The sequence below is a fragment of the Ipomoea nil genome, unplaced genomic scaffold (assembly GCF_001879475.1).
Source record: "Ipomoea nil cultivar Tokyo-kokei standard unplaced genomic scaffold, Asagao_1.1 scaffold2922, whole genome shotgun sequence".
Classification (NCBI taxonomy): domain Eukaryota; kingdom Viridiplantae; phylum Streptophyta; class Magnoliopsida; order Solanales; family Convolvulaceae; genus Ipomoea; species Ipomoea nil.
The window spans coordinates 219,791-235,480 of NW_017619350.1; the positions used below are offsets into that span (position 1 = coordinate 219,791).

General features: G+C 36.0%; 2 protein-coding genes across 2 annotated transcripts; one reads left to right on the top strand and one right to left on the bottom strand.

The window, feature by feature from the left end:
* The first annotated feature begins 599 nt into the window (after positions 1 to 599).
* Positions 600 to 2,390, top strand: LOC109161490 (serine/threonine protein phosphatase 2A 57 kDa regulatory subunit B' alpha isoform-like). The gene is made up of 2 exons (XM_019309904.1): positions 600 to 1,857; positions 1,932 to 2,390. The coding sequence occupies exons 1-2, from the start codon at positions 787 to 789 to the stop codon at positions 2,265 to 2,267; spliced, it is 1,407 nt and encodes a 468-aa protein (XP_019165449.1). The 5' UTR covers positions 600 to 786; the 3' UTR covers positions 2,268 to 2,390.
* Positions 2,391 to 2,582: 192 nt separating this feature from the next.
* On the bottom strand, positions 2,583 to 11,622 carry LOC109161489 (transportin-1). The gene is made up of 29 exons (XM_019309903.1): positions 11,221 to 11,622; positions 10,471 to 10,758; positions 10,225 to 10,314; positions 9,960 to 10,037; positions 9,776 to 9,856; positions 9,304 to 9,354; positions 9,000 to 9,085; positions 8,766 to 8,832; positions 8,598 to 8,654; positions 8,468 to 8,497; positions 8,152 to 8,214; positions 7,928 to 8,041; positions 7,723 to 7,836; positions 7,547 to 7,645; positions 7,281 to 7,406; positions 7,124 to 7,198; positions 6,977 to 7,048; positions 6,722 to 6,832; positions 6,426 to 6,509; positions 5,757 to 5,864; positions 5,233 to 5,334; positions 5,036 to 5,098; positions 4,868 to 4,942; positions 4,604 to 4,675; positions 4,333 to 4,457; positions 3,793 to 3,844; positions 3,659 to 3,727; positions 3,518 to 3,577; positions 2,583 to 3,242 (listed from the first exon to the last, which is right to left on the bottom strand). The coding sequence occupies exons 1-29, from the start codon at positions 11,389 to 11,391 to the stop codon at positions 3,159 to 3,161; spliced, it is 2,667 nt and encodes an 888-aa protein (XP_019165448.1). The 5' UTR covers positions 11,392 to 11,622; the 3' UTR covers positions 2,583 to 3,158.
* Between the last annotated feature and the right edge of the window lie 4,068 nt (positions 11,623 to 15,690).

Below are 15,690 nucleotides of genomic sequence, written 5' to 3' on the forward strand. Positions count from 1 at the left end.
CTAAATTCTCTAGGCATAACCGGCAGAGGATCACACTGTAGGCGCAATCCAATCCGGTTACCACGAACTCCATGTCAAGCTAAGCTTTCTTACGGTGGGCCATGCGCCTAACTCGACTCCATCCGCATCAATTGAGTCCCGAGTGATGACGACGACAAGTGTACGTAGGTGTGGAGAAATGAGGGCTAGGGGCAACATACTATTCATGGTGTGTCATCTACGTCCCATCTTTCTTTTTTTTTTTTTTTTTTTAAATTCCAGCTACTATGATTAACTAACTAATTAACTAAATTACACCCTCATTAGTCATTATTCACACACGAGTGACACGACACATATATGCCAGGCCAGTTAGTTCTTGGAAAGGATCGGATGATGATAGGCTTTAGCACTTGAATTAACAAAGAAATGAAACGAAACATATATGTATGTATGTAGTGTTGTCTTGTTGCGAATCTTACTCCATTACAATTGGCTACAGCTCTAAATCCTAGGCGGAGAAGACATCACACATATATATATATATATATGCATGTCTTCTTGTGTGGGAGTAACAATCAAGAACAGTAGAACACAATGAAACTAACTACGTACATAGCTTATCTAGCTAGCTCCATTTTATTTATTTCTTATCCGGACATTCCAATGCACTTTCGTTGCCTATGAAAATTCATTCAGCACGCAGTTTGCGGTTAGCTTAGCTTGCTCTTTCAATTCAATTGAAATTGAAGGTTGAGAAGGAGGCCGGCCGGCCGGTGAGATCGAATTGAAAAGATCCCCGATCAGATGGGTGGTAATTTCAGAAATAGCCCCAACAAGATAACCACCACCATCACCTCGCTCAAGACCCTTTTTGATATTGATTCTTCACACAAACATACTCATCCAGCAGGAGGAGCCCCTAAACTACTGCAGGGTGGTTTTGGAGACGAAAATGACGAAATGCTTTCCCTCATTGCTTATTGTTCCTTCACCTACACTTGGATTGATCCTCGGGATTCTCCTTCGCTCCAGGATCTCAAGCGCCTCAAGCTCATTCAACTCTTTTCCCTAATAAGAATCCACAAAAACCCTTTGGACCCTCAAATAATTCTCCCTCCCCTTTTCACTATGTTGTCCGTCAATCTGTTTAGGCCTCTCCCTCCTCCCAACAACCACCTCTCCACCTTGCCTGACGACGACGACAACTGCATTCTCAATCCTGCCAAGACCTGGTCACATTTGCAGATCATATACGACATACTCCTCCGGGTGATCACAACCACAGAGGCTGAGGAGCTTCGTGCTGCAGGTTTTATAGATCATTCTTTCCTTCACAATCTTCTGGTCCTTTTCCAGTCAGATGACCCCAGAGAGCGGGAGAGCTTGAAAAACGTGTTCCACCGTATATACTCCAAATTCACATTCTACAGATCATTCATGCGTAAGGCAATGAACGATGTGTTTTTGCACTACATTTTCGAAACGGAAACGGAACAGAGGCATCCGGGAATAGGAGAGCTGCTAGAGATCTGGGGAACCATCATCAACGGTTTCAGCGTCCCGCTAAAGGATGAGCACAAGCTTTTCTTTACAAGAGTTGTCATCCCACTGCACAGGCCCAAAGGCATGCACGCATATCACAAGCAGTTGGCTTATTGTGTGTTCCAGTTTGTGCAAAAGGAAGCAGAGCTTGCAGGGGTGGTGGTTAGAGGCATATTAAAGTACTGGCCACTCACCAATTGCCACAAGGAAATTTTGCTGATTGGAGAATTGGAAGAATTGGTAGAGACACTGCTGCAACCCTCTCAGTACAAGACCTTGGCTCTTCCTCTCTGCACACAAATCACCAAGTGTCTCAACAGTTGGAATTCTCAGGTAAGTAGAGGTAAAAACTATCATCATAGACTGACTCATTTACGCTACTACTTATGTTTGCTTTATGTATATAGGTCGCTGAGCGCGCACTGTACGTATGGAACAACGAGAAATTTTGGAGGATGGCAGCAGAATCAATGGAACAAGTGTTCCCCATACTAGTCCGGGGCATAGAGGATAATCTGAAAGGGCACTGGAGCACAAGTGTGAAGGAGCTCACACAAAATGTCAAACACATGCTTCAGGGGCTGGACCCCTGCTTATACACCAACTGCCTTCTGCACCTTCAAATCCAACAAACTCTTCTTCACCAACAACACATTTCTAGAAGACACAAGTGGAACACAATTGAACAAAAGGCTGAAGCCAACACTCAAACTAGTACAAATTATTGCATGCAACTGCAATGAACACCCTGCTCATGCTCTTTTATTTAAACTTAATGTATCATATTCTTCACAGCTTTGCATCAATTACACAACCAATTCCTTAATGAACCGTACAACCAAGTAATCCTCCTATTACTTTTTACATTGCTACTACTCATGTCGATCTCAACAAATTCTATATGCAAATACAAAGCACAAAGCAAAGAGATATGCTTTAAGTGGAGTCAAATTCCCAAGATATAGAAGCCATATCAATCGCTGTAAGACAGACTATAAAATCTTACTAGAATTCAACGCTGCATAGCTACTGACACCGGTTTCACTTCCAACAATACATTTCTCATCAACAGCCAATGATACCTTTTTTTTTTTTTATTCTCCATCACCAATCAAATTTCACATTTCATCACCAAATAAAATACAGTTACTAGACCAATATATCCAACAAAACCTGACCTACAAAATGTTCAAACCCAACTACATATTGTGGTACACTCAAACTAAAACCTTACCGACCACAGCCATTTAAAAAAAAAAAAAAAAAAAAAAAAAAAAAAAAAAATCATGTAAGACAAAATTTCTTGATCCAGAAAGTAAAACTATGTCCTAACTTTTAGAATATAACATACAGGACATCATGTAGGGAAAGAAAATCTGAAATGCTGAAAAGCCTGTCCTTTACACACTCAGTTCTGCCCTCCCTCGTATCTCCACTTTCCCAATCAATTTTTGCATATAGAAATAAAGCTTCAATCCAAATTCTCCTCCAGGAAAACTTGACCAAAAACTTTTCCTTGCCCTCGATAATCAAAGATCCACAACAATCAGACACAAAACATTAAAAATGCAGGTGCATAGCTTGCTCGTATTGATGATCAGCAATAAGACAAGTCCATTGTAAAAATGTAGGCATTACACAAGATACTTTTGAAGCTTATTCTTCACAGGAGCCTCCAAAGCAGACATGCATTGTTCCCATGCTCCATTATCGAGCATCTGAAATTTTACCAACACAACAATAACAATCAGACAGAATTATTAGCAGATATGATTTTGCCACAAAGACTTCTTTTCTTTTCCCTACAAGTAGATATTCCCTATTACGTCATTAGTGTCACTGATTATATGCATGTATAATGTCTTCCTTTAATTCTGTGTTCATGTATAAGGAATGAAAATTATAACATTAAAAATAAAAATAAAATAAATAATAAAACAGCAAGAGAAAATGGCTAGCTGTTGGAGCCAAGAAGTTTCAAGGCTTCACTCACTTGTTTATAGCCCTGCAACACCTGACAGACTTCATTGTGTAGATCACTACTCCTTATTTCCTGAAAATGGACCAAAATCAGAAACAGCAACTCACTAATTATTTAGATTCCAGGTAAAAAATAGTGCTAACAGTCTCTTACATGCCAACTTCCAATGGCTTTACACATAAAAACAAGTGCATTCAAAGCCCCCGATGGATTTGCTCTAACCTGCAAGAATTGCTAGTTTAGTGATTGCCAGAATCAAATGGAAACCCAAGAAAATAGGAGCATACCATTGCACATAATCCTCGAAATGCCTCCTCCTTCTCAATATCATCACGTATCCTGTAACAAATTTAACTTCATTATAATCACAAATCTATAATTTGCTATTAACATGTCCAGTAGAGCTCAAACACCATGGTTTGGAAAATAAATGGGAAATAGATAATGTAATGAACTATTCATTTCATGCAACAAGCTGTCCAAGATAGGGATGAATAATGATTGTTCCAGCAGTTGTACACTTTGATAATAAGAAAGGGAAATCTGCATACAAGGAAACTTCAGTTGATTTGACTAGTCATTTAACCATGTCTTATTGGTTGCACAGGGTCCTCCCCCTTCACCACCAATAACTGTGGTTAAAATTCAAGACACTTCATTAAAAGAAAGACTCTCTGTCAGTGGGGCTCCCAATAATGTATCAAGTTACCACATGGGTAGGATGTTCAATTTTTTCCTTACCATGAAGAAGTGCAAGACATTTTTTTACACATAATCACGATATAACAAAAGAATTACACATAATAGTAGGATGCTAGATCACTTACATAGACAAAGCAATACACCAGGCTTGCATGAAATGCTCCATATGGGGCGAAACAAGCTCTGGACAGACCCATGCAAGTCTTCCAATGGTGATGGCACTATTTTCTACAAGTGACTTGTTGAGTTCCTTTGCAGCATAAAAATATATAAAATGAGAAAAAATATCCAGATAAGTAGCCATATCTTTAACAGAAATATAGGGCCACAGGTTGCAAATGCAATCATCATGCATATGCACCAATGAGAAGCAGGAAAGCAGTTGAAGAATACCACCTCAGCATGTTGAAGTATGGGTACCAAGCATGAGACCACTGCCAACACTATTGGAGATATCTCTTTGTGGACCTGAAATTTGGTTGAGGATATGGTAAGAAAATACATAAGATACATACCCAGATAATCATTAACTCAAGTAAGCCTTACTCCCAAATATAATCAGGAAGCAGAAAATAAGATTCAAGTATTGGTATAGCTGAGTCAGATTACATTTAGGACTAACAATCAATATATGGAGCATAATATGGTAAATTCATCTACCTTGATTGCTATTTCTCCAATTGCCCAACAGGCATTGTTTGCAACAGAAACAGTTTCCTTCAGCTTGCCAGTGTCCTGTTTAGAGAATGCTCAAGTGAATGATGACAAACTCCTAGACCATTAACATAAAACAAGAATAAATAAATAAAGCTAATATATTTAACAAACCAGTTGCTTCATAGCAGCATCAAGAAATTCTGACAATTGTCGACGTAAATGAACAGGACAAACCTAGTAAAAGTCATCAAAAACATCTTATTAAGGCTACTATGTGAAGATAACTATAAAAATATAACAGCTAGCAAACTGTTAGTTTGACCTAACAATGTAGCGACCCAAACTCAATTGCATTATTCAAGAATTACCCTTGCAAGATCGCCAAGCAATGCAAAGGCACTTTGTCGAATATCAGGAGCATCATCCAGGCAGCATTGCAAAAGCAAATCTGTTAAATTACTTTGTGAAATCTGCACAAAATATAACTTCACTATTCAGGCATAAGTCAGCACACGGCAATTTATGATTTCAATAGACTAAAAAGGGAATATAAAAGATGCAGTATTCCATTTATGTTTTGAATGCATAAAAAATCCACTTGGTATGTGTCAAATATGCAGTGAAAGCATAGAGAATATTGTACAAGTTCATGCTAATACTATTGTGTTTCTACAAAACATAATGGAAATGCTTAAGAATCAACAAAAAGCAAGCTAGTTATGAAAATCCAAAGCATGTTTAGTATTTGTCATTCACTTTCTGAACCCCTCAGAAATGAACTTCCTATGTCCAGCTCATAGTCAATAAAGCTATTTAGATTTTTTTTTTTTTTGGCAAGCAGGGTGGGAGGGGGGAGAGAGATAGAGAGAGAGAGAATAAGAATATAGGGTACCAAGCTCTCAATGCTGCTACCAAGTCCTTCAGCAAGTCCAGAGAGGAGGTCCAAGGAACAAACAATAAATTCTCTATCATACTGTATCCCAGCTGAAGCAGGATCAACCTGCAATAATAATTGTAGCCAAAGAAGCCACTTAAGGTTTTCAGGACACGATCACATTTTAAAGCAACAGAAAGTATGCAACTGAAAAAACTTCCACGCCACATCACAATTAATGAGACTTGCATACAAAGCAATAAAAATATTTTTGGAGGATTGGAAAGGTTACTTAAAGTTTTCCCTTTGAGAAGGGATAACGATGAGATCAAAGAGGAGAAGAGTTCAGGAGGGCAATTGTGCCTCTCCAGACAAATATTTGCCAGAACATTACATCACAGCAATCACTATCAGGAAGGGATATTTTAGAGTATGTTAACTCCTACTAATAGGAGCAATTCTTCAGCACATTCATTTACTGCAGAGGAATTAATATGAAATAGTACAACAGTAGTTTGATCCAGATCTTGAAACAGTAAAACAGTACTCTTTTTTAATCCAGATCTAAAATACAGCTCTGGGAAAAGAACAAATTTGGATGCAAAAGCACATTTTTACACAAAATTAAAAAATACAGATGTACCAATGAGATCAAAGAACCCCTAAAAAGTATGACATCTATTAAACCTTTGCCAGTTGTTGTGACTGAATGATGTTTATGCACCTCTGGAATACAGGTGGAGCAAATTGCGAAAATCCAGAACCCAGAGCCTGAGAATATAAATATAATAATTGTAAGCTTTCTGTTGCATCCTTGGGTGGTGGTACCCCTTCTTCACCTTCTAATAATACTCTCCATTTATCATAAGAAAAGAAGTGATACTTGTATGGACTATGGGGATATTTCAAAAGCAGTGTACACAATTTAGATTAGCAGCATACAAAGTATGAGAGAAGGCAAAGTATTCAATGGGGGACAGTACCTGTGCAATTGATGTAAAGCATTCCAGCAGAGGGAAAAGATCTTTGTCTGAATTTGAAAGTTGCTGCCACTTTGCAATCAGTGGAGGCATTAAAATCTCAAGATATCTGGGCTGCACCAAAGAGAGACAAAAAATCAGCCTAGCAAAAAAGTTGACGAGTATATTCAGGGAATATGTGTGTGGGATTATAACAAGAATAACAAAAACACAAGAAATTCAAACTCATTACGGAGTAGGACCATTTGTCAGTTCTACCTGATTCAATTCCCCTCCAACAGCATCCGCAAGTGTTCCAATGGCATCATAAACAATTCGAAGATTTCGTCTCTGCATAAAACAAAAGGTAAGTAAACTTCTTTGAATAAAGGAATCAAGCTAGCTAACAGATGGGATAAAAACAACCTGATACTTTCCAAAGGCACACACTAAGTGTTGCAAAATAGTTTCTAAGCATGGTACCAACACTTCTGCAGCCTCCTACATAAAGGTAAATAGTCATAGAGCATATAAAATAATAATCGAAATAAAATTGTAAACAGTTGTTATCTTCAATACAAACCTCTTCAAGTGTTGCAAAAGCGGAACAAGCAGCTTCTTGCACCCGCTTGTTATCATCTAGTATTCGTCGAAGAAGACCCATAAGAATTTTATTAAATTGTTCACAGCCTTCTTGATGATCAGTGCCCTGAAATAGAGAGACAAACAAATTGCACATGAACGTTAGAAATTTACCAATCCACAATAGTCTAATACCCTAAATATAATAAGACCAAAATTTCAGGAATTAAGAAGCATGCACCAACACAATGCCTATGATTCTCTCACCTGAACAACATACTTGCTGAAACGGGACAAGGTCCAACAGGAGATACTCCGTATAAGTGGAAATTTGTCGTCTATAAGCACGATGAGAAATTTAATAATCTGCAAAAAGATAATTTTTAAAGTCTATCTCACTGTAAGACAACTCTTTAAAAACTGATGGTAGCATATAGAATTACATCAGACAAATGTGGATAAAGTCCATTAATGCAGCCCTCAGCAATAGCACCAATAGCTAAAACTGCCGCTTCCCTTTCCTTCCAAGATCCATCATCTGTAGTAGATAATTTAGTCTGTACAAACACAAACACATACTCCATATCAGAAATGTTAAGCAGGTAGATCACGAAATAGCTTCAGATCTAGTCAGGAAAAACAATTAACCTGAACAAGAGGTAACAAACTAGTGAGAATCTCATCACCAAACACATTGGATAGAACATCTAGAGCAGCTGCACTGCACTTCCTTAAGTTCCATACATTCACCGTGTCATCATCCTACAGTGACAAGTTGCAAACACTAAATACTCAACAATTTCCATAAAGGGAAATCAGAATACATTACCAAAAAGATCAACATAAACCGCAAAGAAAATACTAAGTCTCACATCATCATCATCAGCATCCTCTGATCCATGAAACCTTGACGAATGAAAGCGCGGCTTCAGATCCTGCATTGCAGATTATTTTATTAGACTTAATTCCAAATATTGTGTGGGTGTGTCTGTGTCTGTGTAGCGAAATTCTACAACCCAATCATAATAATGCCAAATACTACAACTAGTAAGAGAAGGGGTACATTTTGTAATTTGACAAAATTGAATGGATGGGTTCAATTTTGTCAAATTTACACTCCTTTTCTTACTATTTTTAGTATTCAGCATGGAAGTGACTCATTAGGATAAGGCGATATGAAGACCAAACCTGGTCTCGATCTGGGAGAGATCCATCTTCCTGTGATTTAGTAACACAAAATAGAGAGGGAAAAAAAAAAGATCAATTACATCAATTCACAAATATCAACTGAAAATAAAAGATGAATCAAATATTAAACCTCAGCCTCGATGAGTGATTCATCATCATCAGCATAAACCATGTTGGATAGCAGAACCTACAAAAAAAAGTGGTATGGATGCATCACAAATAAGAAATTGCTTCAAATATAAAAATGTGAGTAACCGGGTATGAAAATTGTTTTAAAAATTCAAAGCACAAGTCTTACAGGAATCAGGCGTGGTAAAAATTCCCTCAAATTTTCTGGAGGCAGCTGAGCATCAGCATATGCTGACCTATAACCAAAAACACACTACAATGTTTAGACAATAAAATATAGCAGAACAGTTGAATAAGCATATGCATGCATATCCAAGTGCAAAGCACTCCTATTATAGTTTCCAACAATTTTCATATCAGCTAATGCAATCAAACGTGGTATTTAAATTTTTGTACTATTTACCAAAATTCACAAGCTTCAAGAGCCACTTCATCATCAGTGTCCTCGTTGACTTTCAGAATATATTCAATAACATTCCTCATATGTGTCTGCAACACAGCATTAAAGCAACATCAGCAACAAACAAAATGTGAGAATGGCTATAGTCTTCATCAAATTTGATTCATAAAAACAGAGAACAAATTCAGTTTTACAAATAGAATGCACATGTACATAAGTTTGACACATATGCCATACATTCTGAAACACAAACATCAAAAGAGCATATGTATTACACACTTGCAATTGGACAACCAAGGATACCCACCTGCAAGAAAGCTGGGTGAACTTCAACTAATTGAACAAATGCTGCACAAACCTGTTGCAAAGAAGTCAAGGGGAATGAATGTCATAAACGAAAGCATAATTTGATAATTATTGTTAAAAGAGCATAATCACAGAATTACTGAATCTGCACTTGTACATTTCTTTTAGATTTAGGATTTCGTGACTGAACTACGAATGAAGAAGCCTCCTTCACCATACACAAATCACCACTAGTGAAAAATGAATGCTAACTTTTCCAAATTAGATAAAGGATTCCTAATTTGACCAGCCATGGTAGACAATAATTATGGAGAATACAGAAATGGACCCAGACAAGATATTTGTAACAATTATTAGAAGATGGAGTAATAAGACAGTGTTTGTAAAGACAACTAGTTGAGAAAACAAATTAATTTTGATAAAGCCACTAGAATTAAGAAGCAAGCCAGCAAGGTGGTCTCTAAGTCTCTTACCAACTTCCGAATCTCTGCAGATGAATCATTAGCAAGAAGAAATAAACCTTGCAAATATTTGTCCATATTCAAGTATAGAACCTGTAAACATTTAAGATAACCCAAGTAGCATTACATTGTCAAAAATTGCATAAAGACAACTGCAGAGAAGGTAATGATTCAAGAGCTTTAGTAAATGCATCACCGTGGGCATCAGCATAACGAATTGATAGACAGAACCCAGTGAAAGCTTTTTGAGTGAAGCATGTGGTGAATGGAAAAGCTGTTTGTAGATGTATCAAATCAAGAACATATCAGCCAGCAGTAATTATAAGCCATATAAAGATCAGAAATCCAACAAGTGTGCAGATGCTGCTCAAAATAATTCAAAGAATCCATCAACAACGACAGGAATTGGTCATACACAATGCAAAAGGAACAAAGACAAGCAAATTAACAACAAATGTCACCTGGAGAAATCTTGGTAGGAAAACATTAATGGGTCTTTCTGACAATCCAGAAATATCAGAATCCAAGACTTGGGGAACATCCTCGCATATCTGCATTTTATCACCTCTTTAGCATGATAAGTTCCCATTTTTAGTGTATGGACATTAAGAACTAAACATTGTGACAAAACACTCCAGGCCCAGGGGAAAAAAAAACATTTACCAGATTATGAACATATATTATTGATAAAGCAACAAAACAAATACCTTAGACAAAGCATCCATGGCACCTTCCATTAGATTTACATCATTGCTATCCAAGTATTTCACAAGAGTGTGCAACAACTCTGGCCATCCAGCTACTCCCCCAATCTGAACAAGGACACTAACGATGGTCCCGGCTGTAGACCTAATATGCCGATCAGTAGATCCTAGACAAGGTAATAACTCAGACTTTATATATTGCTGGTTCCCCTGAGGCATAGTTTTAAACACATTTCTGAGGTTGTTCTTCAAAAGCAACCCAGCTGCTTGCCGAATATCCACTGACTTCCCCTGTTATGAGCACCAATGAAGCTGGTATTACATTAAATAATGCTTACATTGAAGCTGGTTATCATTGTTTAAGTTCCCGGCACATAAATTATGAAGAGGTATTACTATTGCATTTGCTTAATAACATGAGAGAGTGAATAAGAAAGTAAGTCAATTGCAGGCATCACCCAAAAAAAAAAAAATACCTAATTTGAGCTGCGAAAGCTGTCATCTATAAAATAAAGAATATATCGTTTGGTAAAGACACCAACGACAAAATGAAGAAGAAAAGGAAGAAGCGATTGCAGCTATAACTGAGTCGAATTATAAAAGTATGATTGTCCATGTAATTGATAATCTCATCACAGCATAAACCCTAGTAAAGCCCAATAAACTCCAATAAGTCTGCAAAGACCAAATAACAAATAGTCCGTACAATGACAAGCAATTCAGGACGTGGATGAGAGAGTGAGAGAGTGAGACCTCTGCACGAGCAAAGATGAAAGCGAGGTAATTATTGAAATCGGGGATCAGAGAGTAGTGTTGTAACTGCTGCCAAATCTGAGACTTGTCGGAAGTAGGCGACATCTGCAACTCCAGCAATCCGCAGATCTCCTTGAACCCTTCCTCTAGCGGTTGCCACGTAGCCGCCATCTTCGAGCAATCACGGATTGAATCAATAGTTTTCAGAGTCAGAGGAGAATAAGAAGCAGTGTTTTCTTGAAGAATATAATAAATACTGAGCCGAGCCGGCTCGGAGGGAGAACAAAAGGGCGTATAAAGGAAGGGAAGACGGGTTTTTGTGTGTGTTGGAGACTGAGAGAAATGGATTTGAGGCGGTAGGGTACACAATAAGGTGGCGTTCTGGACCCAATCAGAGGCCGTGAGGTTCAATGATTAGAGCCCAGATACATGTGGGCGGTGGATAGTGGAGAGGGGAGGCGCCATTTTAACTTTCTCTGAGTTGTCTCATCATTTTTTTGGGGTTTTCTTCACTTTTAATCCCTTCTTTTTCACTAACTTCCCGGATAACCCCCTTCACTTAATTTTTAGTCGTTCATGGTCCCTGCAATTTCTTCTTTTTTTTTTTTTTTTTTTGTAATCAACATTGCTCCCTAGTGGGTATACCTTGAGGGGAAGTCACGGAATAATCGAGGTAACGCGTTAGAGTCTATTGTTAAATTTTAAAATTAAAATTCTTCACATTTTATTTTGAGGAATTGTGATATAAAATAAATTGTATAATGTGATTCAACGATAAAGAATAATAATTTATTTTTTGTCCCAACGATAAAATTGTCTTCTATTAAAGATTTGAATTCGGATATTTATTGGGTTATTACATTCACATTTAATTTTTCAATAATTAAGATATGTCTCAAAGACGTGAGAATATATTATAATGTGTTTGTGGGAGGGAACTCATTAAACACATAAGGGGTCGTTTGGTTCACGGAATGTCAGATTACCTTAGGAATGTTAGATTGATGGGAATGTTAGATTACTGGGAATGTTAGATTCCTGTGTTTGGTTAAAATTGGGGTATGTAATATAATCATGTTTGGTTTAGGGTTATCTTTTATACACACTATAATATCCTTAAGATAACCAAGGTTATCTTACATTACCTAAGATTTTGAAGGGAATCACATTCCCTTCAAAATCCTATGTGGAGGGAATGTGACATTTCTTGTGAATGTTAGATTCCCTAAAATAATATGAACCAAACACCGGAATGTGAGCTTTGGAATGTCACATTCCCTTGGTTATGTTATATAACCTGAACCAAACGCCCCCTAAAGGTACCAAGAACCAAGCAACTGAATCAAGTGTTTAGCATAACATGCTCATAGTGGAGTTCATCAAATAATAGAGGCAATATGTGAATGTTTAATGTACCATTATGATTATCATCTTTAGCTAGGGTATTTTATTTTTATTTTTTTAAAAATCATCTTTAGATATTGATGACTATGATTCCGTTCCGATTTTAAATCACCAGTTCACAATTATGGAAAATAACAAACTAGTGGTTCCACTTTGAACTCCACCGATTCAAACTTTTTTTTTTTTTTAAATCTGTTTTCTATTTGTAAAAAGGTCCAAACTATTGTTATTATATGTGTATATATATATATATATATATATATATATATATATATATATATAATAAAGTTCAAATGCGGCAGGGTCTTCTTGTGCGGCGGTGCGGCGGAATTTCAGAATACACCAATAGTGTTAACAATATGCACCAACAGTGTAAGAAAACACACCACAATGAAATGCAATAAAACATCACAAAATACACAACAGACTCAAAAAATACACCATATAACTCACCACCCCCAATGGTGTATTTCCGAATAGTGTATGGTGTTTTTACTCACACCTAATGGTGTGTGTTTGGTGATGCGGGGCTCTGTTTACTCTGTTCTTTGTGGTGTATTTTCCTAACGTTGATGGTGCATATTTGTTTAACTATTGGTGATGCCGCACCGTAAGAGATCGCCACACCTAAGACACTGTCGCACCTGAACCAGCATATATATATATATATATATATATATATATATATATATATATATATATATATATATATATATATGTTTGCGTTCAAGTAAGAACCATTCATTATTTTAAATGACTTTTATAGAATCTTTCTAGAATTTCATATATTCTTTTAGACTTCTATAGAATCCATAAAAATTTATATGAAAAACATTTATAAACTTACTTTCATGTAATCAATAAAAATTGATATGAAAAACATTTATAAACTATTGGAATTTGCGCGTACGACGAAGTCTTTATGTTATACAATTCAACATGCTTATAAAAGACTGTTGTACGTATAGTGGTAGAAACCTGCTTCCCAAATCAATTTGGGACAAGTACTTTTACAAATATTTTCCACCTTCATTCTCAACTCAAATGGATTAACTTTGATAATCAATTTATCATTAACACATTATCCGTTTTGACCATCAAACAAAAAAGTTGAATACATTTTAACCCGACACAAATCAAAAGTGGACATCACTTATATTTAGCCACACAAAATAGTCACTTGCTATGTCATTTTATGTTAAAAATTTCAACATAATCATCCTTATATGTAACTTTATCTCATAAGATGAAGTTCGACTTTGTCACTTTATACTATGTTTAAGTCCTTAACCTTATTATTATTATTTTTTTTTTTGCAAACCACAATGTGTTATGGGTCTTTTTTCATCCGTTTTACGGTCCGAGTCCACCTAACTAATCTCCGTTAACTCTGAAAGACACAAGAGCTAATTTAGAGAGAATCGTCACTTGTGAGGATCGAACCTAAGTAATTAATCCCAAAATTCTTCATCATAAAAAAAAATTCATTTATCACTCGATTTACCCATTAAGTTGCTTAACCTTGAGTCTTAACTTCGTCACTTCGATCATTAGTTACTATATTTAAACAATCAATTTCATTCAATAGTTGTTCTTAAATTGAGGATACAACTTACCTATTGATTCAACTCAAACAAGTAGCCTTGGGTCATCAACGTTTAGGGATGGCAACGGGGCGGGGAGTATACTCCCCGTCCTCATCCCCGGCGGGAATTTGAAAAAATTCTCCGTCTCTGTCCTCACGGGGAATTTGGCGGGGACGGGGAATCCCCATCCCCAATCAACCCATAGTACAATTTAAAAAAAAAAATGAAATCTATAAAAAAAAAATTCAACATTCAATATTCAATATAATATATACACAGTATTAGTATAGCAATGCTTATGTAATTATGTTCAGAATTTAAATACATATATTCTATATAATATTCAATATATATACACAGTACAAAATGCTTTATACAATTATGTTTAATTACATAAATTATATTCTATGTAATATTCAATATACACAGTATATAACAGTGTTTTATGTAATTAACTAATTATGTTTAAATTAACAGTACACTGTATTAGCCACAGACAAAAATAAATTCTAATAATCTATATCTAATTTCTAATTTCTCATTCATAAAACTATATATATATATATATATATATATATATATATATATATATATATATATTATTCGGGGACGAGGCGGGGCGGGGAGGGGTATCCCCGTCCCCGATCCCCGAATTTTTTCCCCGTCCCCGTCCCCGTCCTCAACGGGGGCGGGGATCCCCAATGGGGACGGGGCACATTGCCATCCCTATCAACGTTAGCTAGATAGGTGACGTGCATTTGATGATAGATTTGTAACTATTCATAGTAATAAACACCTAACATGACTTAAAAAACAAAAAGTTATTAACTCAATTACAATGTATTCTATATTTATAAGTGCTTTTTTCAACCATAATTACCTTGCAATATTTATAAAATATGGAATAAGTTATTAAAAATATATATATTTTTTGAATGCCACTGACTCTATTACATCTCAAGTTCAAACTCATAACCTCCTATATGGGAGTCCAACCCGGATGCTATTAGACTAAAAGATTTTGGCAAATTATTAAAAATATATAGGTCCTGTTTGGTAAAAAATTAACTTATAGACTAATTTTGGCTTATTCGACTACTATTAATTGTTTGATGTAGTTAAAATATCAATATAAATGTTTGGTTAATTAGCTTTTTGCAACTTTAAAAGACTAAAATTCAAAAAACTACTCCAAATGAAATTTTCAATTATTTTTTTTTAAAAAAAATTATATCAAACAACTATCAACTAACAGTTAATTTACCAAACACTGTATCAATTATTTGTACCATATAATTAACACAATCAGCTAACAGCTATCGACTAACAATCATTTTACCAAACTGGGCCATAGAATCCTCACAACTCACAAGTTGCAAATTATATTATGCACCGCGGTGCATAATCGATTATGCATCGCGCGTCTTTTTTTTTAAATGAAAATTAACAGTGTTTATTTCCGCCGTTTCGCACCCTTTTG

Excerpts from the sequence above, each read along its gene's own strand:
- LOC109161490 (XM_019309904.1), top strand. The coding sequence starts at position 787 with ATGGGTGGTAATTTCAGAAATAGCCCCAACAAGATAACCACCACCATC. Across the intron at positions 1,858-1,931 it reads TCAACAGTTGGAATTCTCAG|GTCGCTGAGCGCGCACTGTA; the intron begins GTAAGTAGAGGT and ends TTATGTATATAG.
- LOC109161489 (XM_019309903.1), bottom strand. The coding sequence starts at position 11,391 with ATGGCGGCTACGTGGCAACCGCTAGAGGAAGGGTTCAAGGAGATCTGC. Across the intron at positions 4,458-4,603 it reads CCATACTTCAACATGCTGAG|GAACTCAACAAGTCACTTGT; the intron begins GTGGTATTCTTC and ends TATGCTGCAAAG. Across the intron at positions 3,845-4,332 it reads TGGTGTATTGCTTTGTCTAT|GATACGTGATGATATTGAGA; the intron begins GTAAGTGATCTA and ends AATTTGTTACAG.